Source organism: Pongo pygmaeus, chromosome 11 (genome assembly GCF_028885625.2).
Source record: "Pongo pygmaeus isolate AG05252 chromosome 11, NHGRI_mPonPyg2-v2.0_pri, whole genome shotgun sequence".
In the NCBI taxonomy this organism is placed as follows: Eukaryota; Metazoa; Chordata; class Mammalia; order Primates; family Hominidae; genus Pongo; species Pongo pygmaeus.
Window position 1 is genome coordinate 119,258,716 of NC_072384.2, and position 19,607 is coordinate 119,278,322.

At 41.1% G+C, this 19,607-nt stretch overlaps 1 protein-coding gene across 1 annotated transcript in view; it reads left to right on the forward strand.

Annotated features, from left to right (window-relative positions):
* LOC129031813 (sterol 26-hydroxylase, mitochondrial) overlaps positions 1-19,607 on the forward strand; it is a 34,018-nt gene that overhangs the window by 9,763 nt on the left and 4,648 nt on the right. The window contains exon 2 of the mRNA XM_054478574.2: positions 18,518-18,708. Coding sequence (XP_054334549.1) covers positions 18,518-18,708 — 191 coding nt within the window. The remainder of the gene's footprint in view (positions 1-18,517; positions 18,709-19,607) is intronic.

The following is a 19,607-nucleotide window of genomic DNA, read 5'->3' on the forward strand; positions in this document are numbered from 1 at the left end:
AGATGGGGTTTCACCATGTTGGCCAGGCTGGTCTTGAACACCTGACTTCAAGTGATCCAACCGCCTCGGCCTCCCAAAGTACTGGGATGACAGGCATGAGCCACTGCACCCAGCTGAGGGATAAATTTCCAGTCATTGCCTCATTTACTTCAAACCATGGAAAAAAGGACCTAATACATGATGCTCTTTGAGAAGAGTTAAGACCTCCTGGCAATGATCTTTTTAAACCACGATGTAGGTTAAGAGCAGTGGACCAGTGTTCTGTTTCTGACTGACTATGAGGCAACGTATGTGTCATTAAAATTTCCCACCTACATTGGCCCCTTGTCTTCCATCTATCAAGGCATAAGGTTGTCCATGTAATAAGGCTGGCTGCGAAATCTTTCACAAATAAAAGTACACCCCATGAGTGCACACAACAGACCACCTTTTCACTTCTATTGTTCATAGGGGCATAAACGAAGAAAAAAATTGAAAGATAAGAGTCTCGTGATAGTAAAGAAGTCTTGATCTGTGATCTTGGGAAAAAGTCTACATCAAGGATACCGTCTTCTTCTGGGGAGAAACTTCCCTGGTTAGCTTTACCTTAAGATTTCTAATGGGTGTACAGTTCCGAGTATGTGGAGGGACCCTTCTGAGTTATGAGATTATGAACCCAAGTTTCAAGGTCTTGAAGTCTTGATGCAGTGTGGATGGCAAGGGCAGTCTTTCTGTGACATTCTCAGAAGACCCACTCTTTGGGTTCTAGATTGTGAAGGGCTTGATGTCCTCAGTCAGTGAACCATGAAAAGCTTTCTTTTCCTGGTGAAAATACACGGTGGCATAATGAGCTACTGTTATAACATCAGTCCTCTTGTGTGGGAAAGCTTTTATACAACCAGACAACCTGCATTGAAAGTGACAATAGAATGAAATCCCTCTATAAATGTTTAAATGTCCCATCAGGTAGCGAAATGTACCTGAAATTTTGATTGTCTTCCGAAGAATATGGGTTTGACAAACCAAATGTTGGTCATAAACTATTTTAGCAATGTAGAAGTCACTACACACGCACACACACACACACATTTAATTTGGATCATTTTATCTTTTTCATGATGAGTTATGGAATGCAGAACTTTTAATAAAAAAAAGCTTTAAGGACTCAGGAAGGACAAGGTGGCTGTCCTGGTTCTCCACGAGCCCATGCTTAACACTGGACTTATGCCCTCTTGAATACCATTTGTTTCTCCAATTTAGGTGCATAGCACTAATAACTGATAAGTTATCTTAGGTAATTTGACTTACACCATGGAGTTCATTCAAATTGTATATCTAAACAATTTCAGTACTGGATGATTTAGCATGAACATCTGGCAAGGTATTTTTTTTGGTATTTAATTGCTTTTTGTTCTGCTTGGGTTAGCAGTTTTATAAACCAGTCAGTTTCTTCACTAAAGTTTCAAGAATTCTTACCCAGTCCAAATATATGACTTTAAAGTTATTATAACCTTTTAAAATAATTCAAGAGTGCTTCTCAGGGTTCTCTCTGTCCTTTCATGAACCTCCTTAAAGACATCACATTCTAGGATTTTGTGTGTTTGTGAAATTTTCATAAACTGCATCAGAATTAAGCAATTAACTGGGGAAATGACTTCAAATAGTCATAGTTAATGACACAACTGACAAGGAAATTTGGTTATTTCTGTGGCCTATAATAATATGACATATACATTAGAATTTTAGAAATCCCCTACAATTTTGGAACATATATTAATAACATTCATTAAAATGTAACCTGAGGAAGGTTAAACATTATTTCTAATTTGACAATGCTTCCCATGTAACTCAGCAAGTCAAATAATTCTGTTTACCTCTCTTTTGGATGCTTCAGGGAACCTCTGTAGCATCCCAAAGTTAAAGGTCAAAAAAGACTTAATTTTGAAGCTGAAATCTGATTTTTGGGAAGCCTGCCAAATATGTCAAAGGTTTAAAACACTTGACCAAAATAGAATCACAAGTCACCATAAAACAATAGTCATTCATTTAACCAAAGTGATAATTAAAAGATTCTTTTTGTTTATTTGTTTGTTTGTTTTTTGAGACAAAGTCTCACTCTGTTGCCCAGGCTGAAGTGTGATGGCACCATCTCGGCTCACTGCAACCTCCGCCTCCTGAGTTCAAGTGATTCTCCTGCTCAGCCTCCCGAGTAGCTGGGACTACAGGCATGCGCCACCATGCCCAGCTAATTTTTGTATTTTTAGTAGAGACAGGGTTTCATCATGTTGGCCAGGCTGGTCTTGAACTCCTGACCTCAGGTGATCCACCCACCTTGGCCTCCCAAAGTGCTGGGATTAGAGGCATGAACCATCCCACCTGGCCTAAAAGATTCTTAAAAACAAAAAACCTGTACTCTTTGATAAAGGAGACTCAGTTTTCCAAACAATCAAAAGACATAAGACAGCATGAGACAGAATCTGTCTCTTCTTTCCTCTCTCTTTTTTCTTTTTGCAGTTTATGTAAAAAGTGAACAAAAATATTTTACTGTCTTATTAATACTACAGAAAATTTTATCCAAAAGAGAAATATTTTACTTTTGTATTAGTATATTATCATATTAAAACTAATTTTAATAAAACTTCATAAATACATTTATCAAATTTGTCATCTTTTAAACCACACAAGATTTCCATAAACCTTTTGTTTCACATTTTCCCCAAGTTTCTTTCTTTCTTTTTTTTTTTTTTTTGAGACATATTCTCACTTTTTCACCCAGGCTGGAGTGCAGTTGCCCCATCTCGACCCACTGCAACCTCCGCCCCCCGGGTTCAAGCAATGCTCATGCCTCAGACTCCCAAGTAGCTGGGATTATAGGTGTGCGCCACCATGCCTGGCTAATTTTTTGTATTTTAGTAGAGACAGAGTTTTGCTATGTTGCCCAGGCTGTTGTAGGACTTTCCCCTTAGTTCAATTAAAAATGGGGTCCTTGTCACACAACCAGGAAAGATTAGGCTCGCGGACACACAGAAGGGTAAGAAAAATGGAATTTATTGGGTGAAAAGGAAAAAAATTCAGTAAAGCTAGAGAGGTACCTGTTAACAGGCCACAGTCTCACAGATTGAATCCCCAGGTTACCACCCTGGAACAGGAAAGGACAAGCTCCTCCCACTGCAAATGTGTAAACCTCCCGAGGCTCCACCCGAGTGCGCCTACCAGTCGGAGTTTCTCCAGGGACCTCTTTTTACTTGGCTGTCTCATTCCCCACTCTAAACAAGTACCTCTAACTGCCATTAGAATAAGGATTGGGATAAGGGTGAAGATTGATCTTAACTGCTTCCTGCTGACAGGGGGCATTGTTTTGGGAAAATGGCAGTCATATCTCCCTCAGAGGCCTAAGGGTCCCCGGCAAAACGGGCCATTGTCAGAGGCTCTGGTTGCATGACCATTTGGAGTTTGATGGCCTGAAGGTGAGAAGAGACAAACCAGGTTATTAGAAAACATGTATCAAAATGAGAAAAGGGTGGGTAAGGTCAGCTCAAAAATCCCAAGGCCTTTTACCAGTTTGCCCAGGGAGAAGGAGGCCAAAATCCTGACTGGTTAAAAAAAACTTTACCCTTTTGTCGGCATGTTGGACTTCTGGGTTCCCTTCCCCTGAGCCCAATCCTGAACCAGCCAGTTTAAGGTTTCGGAAATTAACTTTTCCCAGTTTGGAGGATGCGTCTGAGGGGAGTGTCCTGTAGTACAGAGTCACAATTACCTATCAGTGAAGAGAGGACAGAGGAGGAGAAAAGAAAAAAGAAGGCGCCTTTTCAAAGGGGCCCCAGGGGTTCAGGATGCATTTGAAAGGGTACAGACTGAAGAAGAATGGCTACTCATCTAGAAAAGAGAGGAGCAGGCATCCCCGGTTCCCTTCTCTTCCTAGCAAATCTGGGGTACATGAAGAAGAGAAGGAAGAGCATTCTCTTTCCCTCTTCCATCCTTGCATCCCTGAATCCTGACAACTGCGACAGGGTGCCACCCATGGGTGTCAAAGCGGCCTGCACCCATGAAGCAGGGAGGGCCTAGAGAATAGGAATTATCCACTCTCACCTATGTCTCTATTCCCACTAGTGTCAGTAGCCTTGGAGTTCCCTAGACCTCATTTATGCCATGGGTACTAGCATGACCTTTATCCATGAAATGAGAGGCTTGGCTTAATCAGCAGGAATTAGCCATGATCACCTGTGCTGTGCCTTTTATCCTCTGTTATCGTCTGCCTCTGGATCCTGTAGATCCAGTTTTCTTTCCTAGGGCTTTGACCCGAAGCTTGGAATTGAGTTTGGGACAAAATTTTGTCTTAGGGGGTGTTGCATGGACTCCTTATCATAAGCCAAATGCTAAGGTGAAACTGTGGAATTGAGTCCTCCTGCAACAAGAGAGAGAAAAGGATGTCTTGTGACACACCCAGATAACTGGTGGCTATGGTTATGCTTGCTAAGACTTGGGTGCATGGTGCTTGGTTTTGGTTAGCTCCCTTGGTCTTCCTTTACCAAAAAGGAAACCTCCGAGTGATGGGCATCCTACTTATTCCTATCACCTGACAGGATTTGCAGGATGATTGCTCAGAACTAGAATATTGACCCAGATTTTTACATTATCCATCTGAGCTGCAGCCAAAGATTGCTGGTTGGTTCACAGGAGCAGGCAGGGTTGGTCTAAAATGTAGGCAAAAACTTAAGAGCAATGAATGAGTTTAGAATTTAATTACAAATGTATAAGTTTTGAAACATAATTTCTCTCTCTCCAGTCCTCATTTTTGTTAAAAAAAAATCACAATAGGACTGAGTTGTTTGCAAAGTAGACTTTAGTCTTATACTTGGCCTGATTATTTGCATAAAGTACAGCAAGAATAATGATTTCTACATAGGCCTTTTAGATTGGCTTTGATGGAACTCTGTTGCACAAGGAAGCTCAGATAAGACCTTTTAAAGCTGAGCCCAGCCATAGGTTTGTATCCTCAAATACCTGTGAGTTGGGTGATCCTCTCCTTTAAGGTCCCAAGATAAACTCGGAGCTCCTGGGCCTGTTAGAAAGTGACATTCTTTACTGACCACAGGTCAGGAACCCTGTACAGGGACTGTGTAGTTGAGGGTATAAGGCCAGTTTCTTTTCCAAAAGGGGCTTTTATTGGCTTGGCAAGTCGAGCTTGACTCCTTAAAAGGAAGCATACCTTTCCAGTCAAAGCCTTGGTAAAACAACAGTTTCTCCAGTTGCATCCTGTTGCAAAAGAAAAATGGATTCTTATTGCATTGATGCAAACAACTATATTGCCATAAGTTAAGAATACTCTGCTGGGTGCAGTGGCTCACGCCTGTAATCCCAGCACTTTGGGGGGCTGAGGCGGATGGATCACCTGAGGTTAGGAGTTTGAGACTAGCCTGGCCAACATGGTGAAACCCCGTCTCTACTAAAAATACAAAAATTAGCCAGGCATGGTGGTACACACCTGTAGTTCCAGCTACTTGGGAAGTTGAGGCAGGAAAATCGCTTGAACCCGGGAGGCAGAGGTTGTAGTGAGCCGAGATCACACCACTGCACTCCAGCCTGGGCAACAGAGCAAGACTCTGTCTCAAAAAAAAATAAAACAAAAAACTCACAGATAGTTTCCAAATTCTAGAGGAACCTGGCAGAGAGAAACAAACATGCTCCAAATTTTGTTCACAGGCATATAGCTTACTCAATTATTAAGGCTGTAAATAATTCAAAATAAGTTTCCTTGACTCTGAAAAACAAAACAAGGATCAGCAATATTACAAGCAAAAGTCAAAAAGACATGCTTCAGTTTCCTGAGTTCTTTCAGTTAGCTCTTGTTTTGCTTGATATTTGTGAATATTTCAGCTCTTCCTTTATTCCAATGTTGCAATATCCAAAGTTATCAGAAACCTGCATTTGAGAACACCTGTCAAAGTCATATAGCTTACTATAAACTGTCTTTTGAAAAGGAGTAAAACAAGACAATTGTCTGTGAAAAACAAAATTCCCAGGGCAGTTACAGTTAGAAACACAATTGACAAAGAAGTCTGGTTATCTCTGGTTTACAATAACTTAACATAACAACCTTAATTATAATTTTTTTTGAGACAGAGTTTTGCTCTTGTTGCCCAGGCTGGAGTGCAATGGCATGATCTCGGCTCATTGCAATCTCCCTCTGCCTCCCAGGTTCAAGCGATTCTCCTGCCTCAGCCTCCTGAGTAGCTGGGATTACAGGCACCCACCATCATGCCTGGCTAATGTTTTGTATTGTTAGTAGAGATGGGGTTTCACCATGTTGGCCAGGCAGGTTTTGAACTCCTGATCTCAGGTGACCCACCTGCCTTGCCTCCCAAAGTGCAAGGATTACAGGCACGAGCCGTTGCGCCTGGCCTTAATTATGGTTGATAGCATACACTCAGACATCAGAATTTTAGAGATCCCATACAATTTTGGAACATATATCAGCATTATTCACCAAGATATAACCTAAAGAAGATCGAACACAATTTTGGCAGACTCTAAACATGACAAATTATCCTGTTTACCTTTTCCAGAGACCCTCTGAACCATCCAAAAAGCCATGCATCAGGAAAGACAATTTTGAAACTGAAGTTTGATATTGGGAAGGCTGTTAAATATGTTAGCGGTTTAGAACACCTGATGTTATGAAATAGAATTCCAGATTATCATAAATTATTTATTTTGCCAAAATGATGACTCAGAAACTTAAAAGCAAAAAACCTTTTATAACTCTTCACAAATTTTGCTAAAGAGCAGATTAGTGCCTTAAGAGTACCTTGTGCTTTTATTTCAGTGCTCAATTTACAGAAAAAGCATGTAATACCCTTTGGAATTTAGTCAATATATTCACACACAGAATTTTGCAAGATTAATTTTTATAACCCTTTCACTACTTGTTTGAATTTTTAGCTTTATCTTATCTAATTTAAAACAATCTTTTAACCCCAGGCAAGAATTTACATTTTCATGCCTTCTTATAATCTTTTTTTTTTTTTTTTTTTTGAGACAGAGTCTTGCTCTGTCTCCCAGGCTGGAGTGCAGTGGTGTGATCTCAGCTCACTGTAACCTCTGCCTCCCAGGTTCAAGCAATTCTCATGCCTCAGCCTCCTATGGGATTACAGGCATGCACCACCACGCTTGGCTAATTTTTTTGTATTTCTGGTAGAGATGGGGTTTCACCACGTTGGCCAGGCTAGTCTCCAGATCCTGACCTCAGGTGATCCACCTGCCTTGGCCTCCCAAAGTTCTGGGATTACAGGCATGGGTTACCATGCCCAGCCTTCTTATAATCTTTTATTAAAAATACATTTTATTGTTCTTACACACTTTGCATATAAATCTATTTTCAGTGGTTTCAATTACATGTTATAATGGTAACTCCTGGCAATTTTAACTTTAATGTAAAACCTAGTAAATTGTTTTGTGTGCTAGGTGTAGCCAAGGTTTGAATCCTTCCAGCATAGTTAAGGGTGTGGTTAATTCCATATGTCCCACTTACCAATTGTGAAGTAGGCAAGCCAAATAGTTCTCAAAACCCAAAAGGCAGTTTAGAACCTTAAAACATTTAGCAAGCCTAGGCCGGGTGCAGTGACTCACGCCTGTAATCCCAGCACTTTGGGAGGCTGAGGCGGACGGATCACTTGAGTCTAGGAGTTCGAGACCAGCCTGGGCAAGATGGTGAAACCCTGTCTCTACTAAAAACACAAAAATTAGCTGGACGTGGTGGCATATGCCTGTAATCCCAGATATTTGGGAGGCTGAGAGATGAGAATTGCTTGAACCCGGGAGGCGGAAATTGTAGTGAGCTGAGATTGTGCCACTGCAGTCCAGCCTGGGTGACAGAGCGAGACTCGATCTCAAAAAACAAACAAACAAACCCATGAAATTGGTAGACTTTGAGTAAAGCAGATTACCCTCCGTAACGTAGGTGGGCCTTGTTCAAGCAGTGGAAGGCCTTGTGTGAAAAGACTGAAGTCCCTAGAAGGGGAATGAATCTGCCTCCAGACCACCTTCAGATTCAAGATTGGATTTTTGACCTCTGTTGGAATTTCCAGGCTACCAGCCTGTGCTGCAGATTTTATACTTGCCAACTGTTAGGGACAAACTGCCCCAAAAAGGTTATTGGTGCTGCCCACCCCTCCCTCTAATGCTCTGCAACTCTTCTCCGTGCTGCCCACCCTTCCCCCAAGCCTCTTTACATTTCTAAGCCTTTATCGAGGCGCCGCGGTGAAGCCAGCAGACTTCACTTATCAGACCTTGCTGTGATAAGCAAACCCCAATTACAAACCATCCAGAATGCACAGGGGAAGGTCATGGCAAGCCTGAACAAACTTTACCTACACCTTGCTGTAAGTTCCCGTTCATCTAGTTGCTACCATAAACGTCACAAGGTGATATGTGGCAAAATTAACCAGCAAACAACCTCGGGATGCAGCCATACCAAAGAACTGCCTCAAACTCCCCTCCCCAATATAAACCCCTCATTCTGTAAGCTTGGGGCTGCTTCCTCTCTGACTGTTAAGGGGGCAGCCGGCAGGTTAACAAAAACTTGCTTGCCTGACTTTGGGTCTATTTTTCCTTTCTCTCGGCTAACCTCACACCAACCTCCATGATTATGTGAGCCAATTCTGTAAAATAAATCTTTCCCTATATACATACATCCTATTGTTTCTTTTTTTTTTTTTCCTGGAGAATCCTTATTAATATATCCACAGAATTACGTCAGTCCACTGTCCAATCTGAGAGTTTCTTCCAAATCCAGTTAAAGTAATTTTTTGACCATAACCATGGGTATTTCTCGGTGCCCCAATGACTTGTGCCCAGTGTTGGAAAAGGCTGAACAGGTTCAACAACTGTGGTTGCCATCAAGTCCCCAGCACACCTTGACCAGTGCATAAAGCCTCTGGTCCTCCTTAGAGAAGGAGGGACTTGGGTTTCTGCCCTAGTCCTGTTCATCTTGACGGGGGTAAGATCTTTCCAAAACACAAGGAGACAGATGACTGCAATGCAAGTTGTGGGTTACCCCCATTGCTGAGAAACTCCTGCTAGACCGCAGCCAAGGGGTTTTATATTCTGCAACTCTTTTCTGAGAGAGGACAAGACAGAAAGTCCATGTCTCAGAACCTGAGAGGTGATGAGAAGCTGTCTTGGGACACTGCTGAGGAAGATAGGGAGACCAGTGAGGAGCGGGAGGGGCCTCCCATTCTTCAGTGTTCCAGGAGGATCACAGGGCAATCAGTCTTCAAGGCTCAGGGAAGGCTGAGTCCAAGCCTTTGTTTATATGGAAGGTCTTAAGGGTGCTATGGCAAAGTCACGCAGCCTGGTAGAAGAAATAAAGATAAGACACTCCAAGTCAGCCAGTGTTATTTTGTGTGGTGGCTCACAAAAAAATAAAAATAAATAAATAAATAAATAAAAACACATGACCATGAGACAAGCACTTTCTTTTCCTATAAAAATTACCTTTAAAAAAATCACATAAATATGAGTTATGATTACATGCTAATTTTGTGGCTACATACCACATTTAATAGAAAATGCCATTTAGAATTGAAATAACTTGCAGAAGTAGTATATGCATATTTTAGAGAAATGAGAAAATATAAAGAAACGAAGAAAATCTAAATCTTCCATAATCCCAACACCCATCACATAGCACAATGCCTTATACCCATAGGTTCTTAATAAGCGTTTGTGAAATGAATACATAAATACACCCATGATGTTGTTATAAGCAGACAGGCATTGTCTGTTTTCCCCATATGTCATCTACATATATATGTTTTTTAAAATAAAAGCATACCGTATGCTCTCTTTTGTAACTTGCCATTTTACAGAAAAATAAATATGAATATATTTTTCAATAAACACACTTATATAACAATTTTTAATGGCTGAAAAGCATTTCGTTGGATGGCTACATCAGAATTTACTGAACCCTGTTGGTATACATTTAGATTTTTTATGTATAAAGCTTTGATTAACATTAATATATCTAGCACTAAATGTTTGTGTACATTCTCAATTATTTTCTTAGAATAAAACTCCTAAAATGGAACCATTGTGATAAAAGATTTTGTTCAGATCTTTGACATGTAGCACCTGCCAAATTGTCTTCCAGAAAAGTTACAAAGGGAATAGTTTTGCATGACAAAGGGCATTCCAAAAAACAAAAACAGGGCCACACGTGGTGGCTCAGGTTGCTTGTAATCTCAGCACTTTGGGAGGCCGAGGTGAGTGGATCATGTGAGGTCAGGAGTTCGAGACCAGCCTGGCCAACATGGTGAAACCCTGTCTCTATTAAAATACAAAAAAATTAGCCAGGCATGGTGGTGCACACCTGTAATCCCAGCTACTCAGGAGGCTGAGGCAGGAGAATCGCTTGAACCCGGGAATTGGAGGTTGCAGTGAGCTGAGATGGTGCCGCTGCACTCCAGCCTGAGCAACAGAGTGAGACTCCATCTCAAAAAAGAAACCCAAAAAACAAAAACAATTATTTTTTGCAAATAAGTACACGCAGAATATATATCACAAAGACATACCATTTTCAACTATGATATTTGCAAAAACAGTCTCTGCAAATATAGTTGAAAATGGTATATCTTCATGACACATATTCTGCATGTTCTTATTTGTGAGATTGGACCTATTTTCTGCATAGATTTACTATTTATATTTCTGTTTTGTAAATTCCCTATTTCTGTTTTTACATCTATTTTTCTAACAAGTTTTTGAATTGTGTACTCATACATATTTTCTTCTTGTCTTTTTGTAGTTTCTTTTAAAATCTTTATCCCACCTGGGATTAGTTTCTGTGGATGGTGTGAGGTCCACAAGGCAGGTGCCTGACCAAGGGGTCACCCAAGGAGCAGGAATGGAGCCTGCATTTGGCTTGCCAGGCCCTGGGCTGTGGCTGGGACTGCAGCTGCTCTGCCCCGAGCAGGCTTTTTTTTTTTTTTTTTCTAATTCCTAATTAAGGCACTCTTTAGGCCAGCAATGACCACGGATGTGGGTTCTAACTATACTTTCTCCCCAAATAATCAGCTAGTTGCTTTAATGACACTTGTTCACTTATTTGTTTCCTCTTATTTAAGACTAGGTTAAGAACAATCAGAATTAGTTTAGCCTGTGCGGCCTAGCCCTAGCCAATAGGGGAGCGACACAGCAGCAGGGGCCACGTGCGCCACGGATAAGAACCCCTTACCCTCCCTTGTCCAAGTGTGCGCTCACCATTGCTCCATCTGTAAGGGTGCACCCTTTCATAGAAGTAACTTGCCTTGCTGAGAATTAAAAAGAAAATTAAAAAAAAAAAAAGACTAGGTTAAGATGTGAAGAAACAGAACTACTTGCGTTGTTACCCCATGCTTTTTCCATCTGCTAATTAATTATTTACTTCCTATAAGGTCTTTACTAATTCTTGCTCATTCAAAGAGCTTTGATTCTCAGGATGCATGAGTTTCTGCTGCTTTTTGGAACGTTGTTCTAGCAGCTTGTCAAAAGTGAGGAAGCACTCACATTTCTGTTTACTCTTCCACAAGGCTACTTACTACCAGTTCATTGCTGGGAGAAAAATAGTACTCCATTTCCTGTAGAAAAGAGAGACAGCCGATGTTTTCTTCGGAGGGCAAATAAATAAGAATAAACCAGCCTCTGCTCCCTCATCTAGGATCTAGGAACTGATACTGTTATTTTCTTTTTTTCTCTCTTTTTAAGCCATTCTAGTTAGTGGTTAACAGTGGATTTGGTTTGCTTTTCCTTAATGGCAAATGATGTTGAACATCTTTTCATGTGATTATAGGCCATTTGCATATCTTCGTTGGAGAAATGTCTATTCAAGTTCTTTGCTTATTTTATGTATTTATTTATTTATTTATTTTGAGCCAGAGTCTCATTCTGTCACTCAGGCTGGAGGGCAGTGGTGTGATCTCGGCTCACCGCAACCTCTGCCTCTTGAGTTAAAATGATTCTCATGCCTCAGCCTCCCAAGTAGCTGGGACTACAAGCGTGCGCCATCACGCCTGGCTAATTTTTGTATTTTTAGTAGAGACAGGGTTTTGCTATATTGGCCAGGCTGGTCTTGAATTGCTGGTCTCAAACTCCTGGACTCGAGTGATCTGCCTGCCTTGGCCTCCCAAAGTGCTGGTATAATGGGCGTGAGCCACCACGCCCAGCCATTCTTTGCTTATTTTTAAACTGAATTTGTCTTTTTGTTGTTGGGTTGTAACAGTTCTTTGTATACTCTGGATATTAAACCCTTATCAGATATATGATTTACAAATATTTTCTGTCGTTCTATAAGTTGTCTTTTCACATTCTTGATAATGTCCTTCGATGCACAAAAGTTTTAAATTTTTTTTTTTGAGACCGAGTCTTGTTCTATTGCCAGGCTGGAGTGCAGTAGTGCGATCTTGGCACTGCAACCTCTGCCTCCCAGGTTCAAGCGATTCTTCTGCTTCAGCCTCCCAGGTAGCTGGGACTACAGGCACACGCCACCACACTCAGCTAATTTTTGTATTTTTAGTAGAGAAGGGGTTTCACCATGTTGGCCAGGATGGTCTCGATCTCTTGACATCGTGATCTGTCCACTTTGGCCTCCCAAAGTGCTGGGATTACAGGTGTGAGCCACTGTGCCCCTGCCATTTTTTTTTTTTTTTTTTTTTAGATGGGAGTTTTACTCTGTCACTCAGGCTGGAGCGTAGTGGTGCAATCTCAGCTCACTGCAGCCTCCACCTCCCGGGTTCAAGTGATTCTCCTGCCTCAGCCTCCCGAGTAGCTGGGACTACAAGCATGTGCCACCACACCTGCCTAATTTTTGTATTTTTAGTAGAGATGGGGTTTCACCGTGTTGGCCAGGCTAGTCTTGAATTCCTGACCTCAGGTAATCTGCCCACCTTGGCCTCCCAAAGTGCTGGGATTACAGGTGTGAGCCACCATACCTGGCCAAAAGTTTTTAGTTTTTATGAAGAACTATTTATCTATTTAAAAAAAATTGCTCATGCCTTTGTTATCAAATCTAAGAATTCATTGACATATCCAGGGTCATGAAAACTTACCCTTATATTTTATTCAAAGAGTTTTATAGTTTTAGCTCTTCTCTTTAGATTGTTGATCCATTTTGAATTAATTTTTGTATATGGAGTGAGGTAGAGGTCCAGCTTCATTCTTTTGCATTTGGTTATCCAGTGGTCCCAGTACCATTTGTTGAAGAGACTTTCTTTCCCCATTGAATGGTCTGTGCACCCTTGTCAAAAAGCAGTTGACTGTAGATGTTCCAGTGTATTATTTCTGAATTCTCAGTTGTATTCCATTGGTCTATATGTCTACACTTATGCCAGTAACATACTGTTTTGATTACTGTAGCTTTGCAGTAAGTTTTGAAATCAGAAAATGGGAATGTTCCAACATTGTTTTCTTTTTTAATATCATTTTGGCTATTTAGGGCCCCTTGCAGTTCCATATTAATTTTAGGATCAGGTTTTCTGTTTCTGCAAAAAGGCTATGGAATTTTGATAGGGAATGCATTGAATTTGTAGTTTGCCTTGGGGAGTACTGCCGTTTTAACAATATTAAGTCTCCTAATCCATGAACATGGATGACTTTCCACTTATTTAGGTCTTTAATTTCCTTCAGCAGTGTCTAGTAGTTTTCAGTGTTCAAATGTTTCACCTCCTTGATTAAATGTATTGCTAGATATTTTATCTTTTGGATACTATCTATTAGTCTGTTTGGGCTGCCATAACAAAATACCACAGACTGGATGGCTTAAACAACAAATTTATTTTCTCACAGTTCTGTAGGCTAGAAGTCAGAAATCAGGGTGCCAGTGGTTGGTTTCTGATGAGGGCTGTCTTCCTGGCTTGTAGTTGGCTGCCTTCTCCCTATGCCCTAGAGGGCAAGCTCTCTGGTGTCTCCTATTATGAAGACACTAATTCTATCAGATCAGGGCCCCACCCTTATGACCCCATTTAACCTTAATTACTTCCTTAGAGGCCCCATCAACGAATACAGCAACACGGGGTTTAGGGTTTCAACATAAGAATTTGAGGGGAGTGCAGACATTCAGTCCATAACAGAGGTTATTGTAAATGGAATTATTTTCTTAATTTCCTTTCAGATTGTTCTTCCAGGTTCTTAAAACTCCAGAGGAGCTACTGTTAACCAGTTTCCTATGTATCCTCTTCCCCACACCCTTTCTATGTCTGTCTCTGTCTCTCTCATGTTCTTTGCATTGTCTGCAACATGTTTCTTTCTGCTGGATTCATTGACAACTGTTAAGTATGTACTGAGTGTCTTATTAATGTGCTTAGCAGTGTGCCCAGCAATTTGGGATGTCATAAAGAAGTATGACATGGTTGCCACCCTTGAGGATTTTCAATTTAGTTGAAGAGACAAGACATCCGCAAAATAATTAGAAAACCGTTTAGGAACATGTAATCAAATTCTCAACTGTCTGGCCCATGCACTAGGATAAACACTCTTTAAGAATGGTCTTTTATGCTGTGCTTACAGCTGTATCCCTAGCCCCTTGAACAGTATAGGAGGAACAGGACATGAGATTCATAAATGAATGTTGAATGAATTCAACATTCTCCCGCTTTGGAGTTTCGTCAGGTGGGGGCTAACCCTCCCATTCATCCTGAAAGATGATCTTTGTTCTGCAAAGTGGCTCTTAGACAGGACCCATCTGAGAATGCTGGGACTTTCCAACTGGCTCAGGTTACGATATAATGGTAGGATCACAGACACAGCATGCATCTCTCAGCAAGTATCCTGCTGTCTTTCTAAAATAACTTCTTACATAAGTAGATCCTTGTTAAGTTCCACTAAGTAAACTGAGGAGCATGAAGGAAGAAGGCATGGCTTAGCTAAAAGGAGAAATGTCCCGGAAACCTCCATACTGACAGCCAGCAAGTGGTCTCAGAGGCTTTGGATTCCAGGAAAGAAACTGGTGTTATTTATCTACTTTTAAAATATAACTTTTTTTCCCCTGATTCCAAGAACATGGCCAAAAATTTTGAAAAATAAATCACAGTATAGAGAAGAAAGTAAGTTAATTTGTAAAGCACTGTTTACCACCATTGAGATAACTGCTGTTCAGATTTTTATTAAAATGTTATATGTAAGTTTACTTCAACTTAACAGAAGGATAAGAAACCAAACTTTAGATAAATATTTCTTCAAAATGGTATATATTTGTTTTAAACAGGTCTTCTAAAATTAAAGACTTAAGAGACATATTAAGAGGCTGGACTTATTGCAGTAGTTCTCAATCTATGGTGATTTCGTCCCCCAGGGGACATTTTGGAAATGTCTAGAGACATCTGTGGTAGCCACAACTCAGAGGGGGTGCGGTACTTTTGGGGAGAGTCCAGGAATGCTGCTAGGCACCCGGCAACGCACACCACTGTTGGCTACAACATAGAATTATCCACTCTGAGTATTAACAGTGCCACAGTTGAGGAATCCTGGGTTGTTATTGCATAGTATTGTGATTTTAAAATAGTACACGCTTTTCAAGGGCCTATGTTTGTTTTCAGTTAGAAGGACATAGCTGTTTTCTCAGGGATCCGTGGAGTAAGTGGTTCAGAGCATGGCCTCCAGCCAGGTGTTTGGAGTTTGAATCCTGACTCTGCTACTTACTGATAAAGTGACCTTGAGCAACTTCTTTGGGCCTCAGTTTCCTCATCGGCAAAATTGTGGTAATATTAAACCTACCCCAAACAGCTGTAGTGAGGATTGAATGAGCTAATATAAGTAAAATGCTTGGAACAGTGTCTGGTTCATGGTCAGCTCTATGGAAACACGTGCAATTATTATTGTTGATGTCTTAAACTGGAAACAAATTCAGCCTACTTTTAGGACAGGTCTCCTAGGGAATTCTCTTTTTTCTTTTTTTTTGAGATGGAGTCGCACATTACCACCCAGGCTGGAGTGCAGTGGCGTGATCTTGGCTGACTGCAACCTCCGCCTCCCAGGTTCAAGCGATTCTCCTGCCTCAGCCTCCCGAGTAGCTGGGGCTACAGGCGCCCGCCAACATGCCCAGCTAATTTTTTGTATTTTTAGTAGAGACGGCGTTTCACCACATTGGCCAGGTTGGTCTCGAACTCCTGACCTTGTGATTTGCCCGCCTCAGCCTCCTGAAGTGCTGGGATTACAGGCGTGAGCCACTGTGCCCGGCCCTCCTAGGGAATTTAATAGAGGAAAACAGATGTGTGTGTAAAGTATTTTTTAAAAAGCAACCTTTAAGGAAAAAAACAAAACTCACTCATAGGAAAATGATATGGCTGGGGCACTTATAAAATGATATGGCTGGGGAGTATTTACATGAATTCAGAGGCTCAGCAAGGTTTCCCTGCCTTTTAGAACTATCTGGTCAATGTCAGGTGACTTACTGTTTCAGAAAACATTTCTTTTTGTACCTTTAGATTTTAAAAGTTTGAATAGGTAATACATTATCATAGTTCAAAACTCAAACAATAGAACATGATACACATTAAGCAGTCTGACCCCCTCTGCTGCTCCCCTGACCCTCCCATAGTAATCATTTTATATTTATTTATTCAGAGACAGAGTCTCACTCTGTCACCTAGGCTGGAGTGCAGTGGGTACAGTCATGGCTCAATGCAGCTTTGACTTCAAGCAATTCTCCCACCTCAGCCTCCGAGTAGCTGGGATCACAGGCACACACTGCCATGCCCAGCTAATTTTTTTTTTTTTTGTAGAGACAGGGTTTTTGCCATGTTGCCAAGGCTGATCTCAAACTCCTTAGCCCAAGTGATCCTCCTGCCTTGGCCTCCCAAAGTGCTGGGATTATAGGGGTGAGTCACAATGCCCGGTCCAGTAATCACTTTAACTAGTTTCTTATGTATCCATCCAGTATTTTTCTATGAAAGCAAATACAAATACTATATATTCTTATTTTAGACCCCCTTTCTTAGGCAAAAGATACACTTTTTCACATAATGATCTATCTTGGATATCTTTCTGTATTAGTACACAAGGAATTTCTTCATCTGTTTTTAAGGTGACATAGTATTTCATTATGTGGATGTCTCATGCTTTGTTTATAAATTTGCTCATACTTTTGTAAATATTAACAAATCGTCCTCCAAGTAGGGATGTGTTATTTTGGAGTCCTACCAGCAGTATATTTTCCTTCCAGGAAAATAGGCGTATTCACTGCAGTTTGCAGACGATCAACTGTTCAAAATTAGAACACACTGGCAGGTGTTCCTGGGAGGTAGAAATGGGAAACAGGTCTAAATGGATGGGGGGTTTGTCAAGACTGTCCTTCCAGGAATTGGCAGAATCAGCCATTGGTTCAGGGTGATGTCTGGGTAAATGGGTGATATATTGGAGGCAATTATGTTGGATTGGTCCTAGGAGAATCCAGTTTTTAACACCAATACTAAGACCCAGTAAAGTTGGAGTTTTTCTGGACTATGGGTTGGGTGATGTTTCCTTCTGTAATTTGAATGATGGATTTCATCTCCACAATTGGTAATGTCTCTTTTATAGAAGCTCTTTGGCCTAATTTCTATACTGGAACCAATTCTGATCCTCTCAAAGTCTCTTCAGTAATAGATTAGGAAAGATGAAGTGCCCAGGAAACCACTATGTTTCATTTTCTTTCAGTTTGTAGGTGTAACTTACCTAGGAAATTTAGTCTTAGGATTTGTGGGTTATTTTAAATTTTTACCCCCAAAACGTGTTTCTTTTCCCTCTCATTTTCAGCAACTGTAAGACTATCATAGCAATGTCAATTCATAGAGGCTGTGGATATCAATTGTCAAGTGCTTTAGAAATTCTAAGATAAAGTATTTGAGAATTATATTACATAACATGGCCAGTACTTTTTTAATTTCTTTTTTTGTCATGTTCTTAGATTTCAAAGACAAAATCATATGGAAGCTCAGGAAACTCATGGGAAATAAATAAATAAATATCATACCGCATGGCTTACTTACTTCATATTTGGACCCTGACTTTCTCATCCAGCTTATTGTTTTTCCTGTTGTTTCTTATCAGGCTTCTTTATGCTTGTTGATTACACAAGGCATTCATCATTTCATTGACAGTAAGCTGCAGTAGATTTAAATGCAAAAAAGGAGCTATAGGCTTTCTATCTCACCTCACTAAAGGGCTCAGTTTCCCTAATATGTTGGTCCCCAACATACACCTTGACATACCTCAGTTTGCCATATATCCCATTTTTCCAAACCTTCACTCCTCCAAGGACTTCAATGCCCCCAGTTCCACCAGACACGCATTGCTCCAATATTCTAGCTCCTTGTGTGCCCATTTTTTTTTTTTTTATTGCTCTTCCTCTGGAACAACAGGCCATCCTGGTGCCTACCTCATACACAACGTACTTTTTTTTTTTTTTTTTTTTTTGCCCAGCCCATTTGCTCTGGTGTAGCCATCAGCCCCTTCCTCACCCCATCTCCTGTCCTGGAAGCACCTGCCCAGCTTGGCCCAGTTATTCAGTTTTGATTGAACCCCACAGGTGCTTTACAAGGCCAAGTACGGTCCAATGTGGATGTCCTACTTAGGGCCTCAGATGCACGTGAACCTGGCCAGTGCCCCACTCTTGGAGCAAGTGATGCGGCAAGAAGGCAAGTACCCAGTACGGAACGACATGGATCTATGGAAGGAGCACCGGGACAAGCACGACCTGACCTATGGGCCATTCACCACGTGAGCTGGGGCCTGAAGGGACTGGAAAAGGGCCCCAGAGGGCCAGGGCGAAAGACTGTGGGCACAGAGCAGGCAGGTGGATAACCGGCAGAATAGTACCCCCTGCATCCTCTGAGCCTGATAGTCTAGAGAGCAGTTGGGAGGTGCTGAAGCCCAGGGACCATTCATTGGCTCTCCACTAATAAATGTTAGGTTAGTGCAAAAGTCATTGTTGTTTTCGCCATTTAAAATTATGGCAAAAACCACACCTGTAATCCCAGCACTTTGGGAGGCTGAGGTGGGCGGATCACTTGAGTTCAGGGGTTCGAGATCAGCTTGGCCAACACGGTGAAACCCCGTCTCTACTAAAAACACAAAAATTAGCCGGGTGTGGTGGTGGGCACCTGTAATCCCAGCTACTTGGGAGGGTGAGGCAGGAGGATCATTTGAACCCAGGAGGTGGAGGTTGCAGTGAGCTGAGATCATGCCACTGCACTCCAGCCTGGGCAACAGAGTGAGACTCCATCTGAAAAAAAAAAAAAATTTTTTTTAACTTGACATCTGCCACTGAGAGTAAGATTTAGGTTGCAGGTTTTCACTGGGCCAGGCCACCACCTATGACATGACAGCTCAGATTTAGAATTGGAGCTAAACATTATGTAGAGCCCTTTGTAATCTATTTACATTTTTTTCTCTAAAGCCAATTTCCTGAATAGATGATATCATATGCACGCATTTAAAAGCTCTTTTGTGAATCTTTGAGTCAGATGATTGGGGAGAAAAAGCTATTCTGCTAACTCATGATAAGTTTGCGGTTCTAAAATTTTTGTTTTAACATATATATTTTTAAAATATCATTTTATGAAGCATTGTTTTCTCCAAGTGATATTTTAACAACCACGTTTAAGTTCTGTATATCC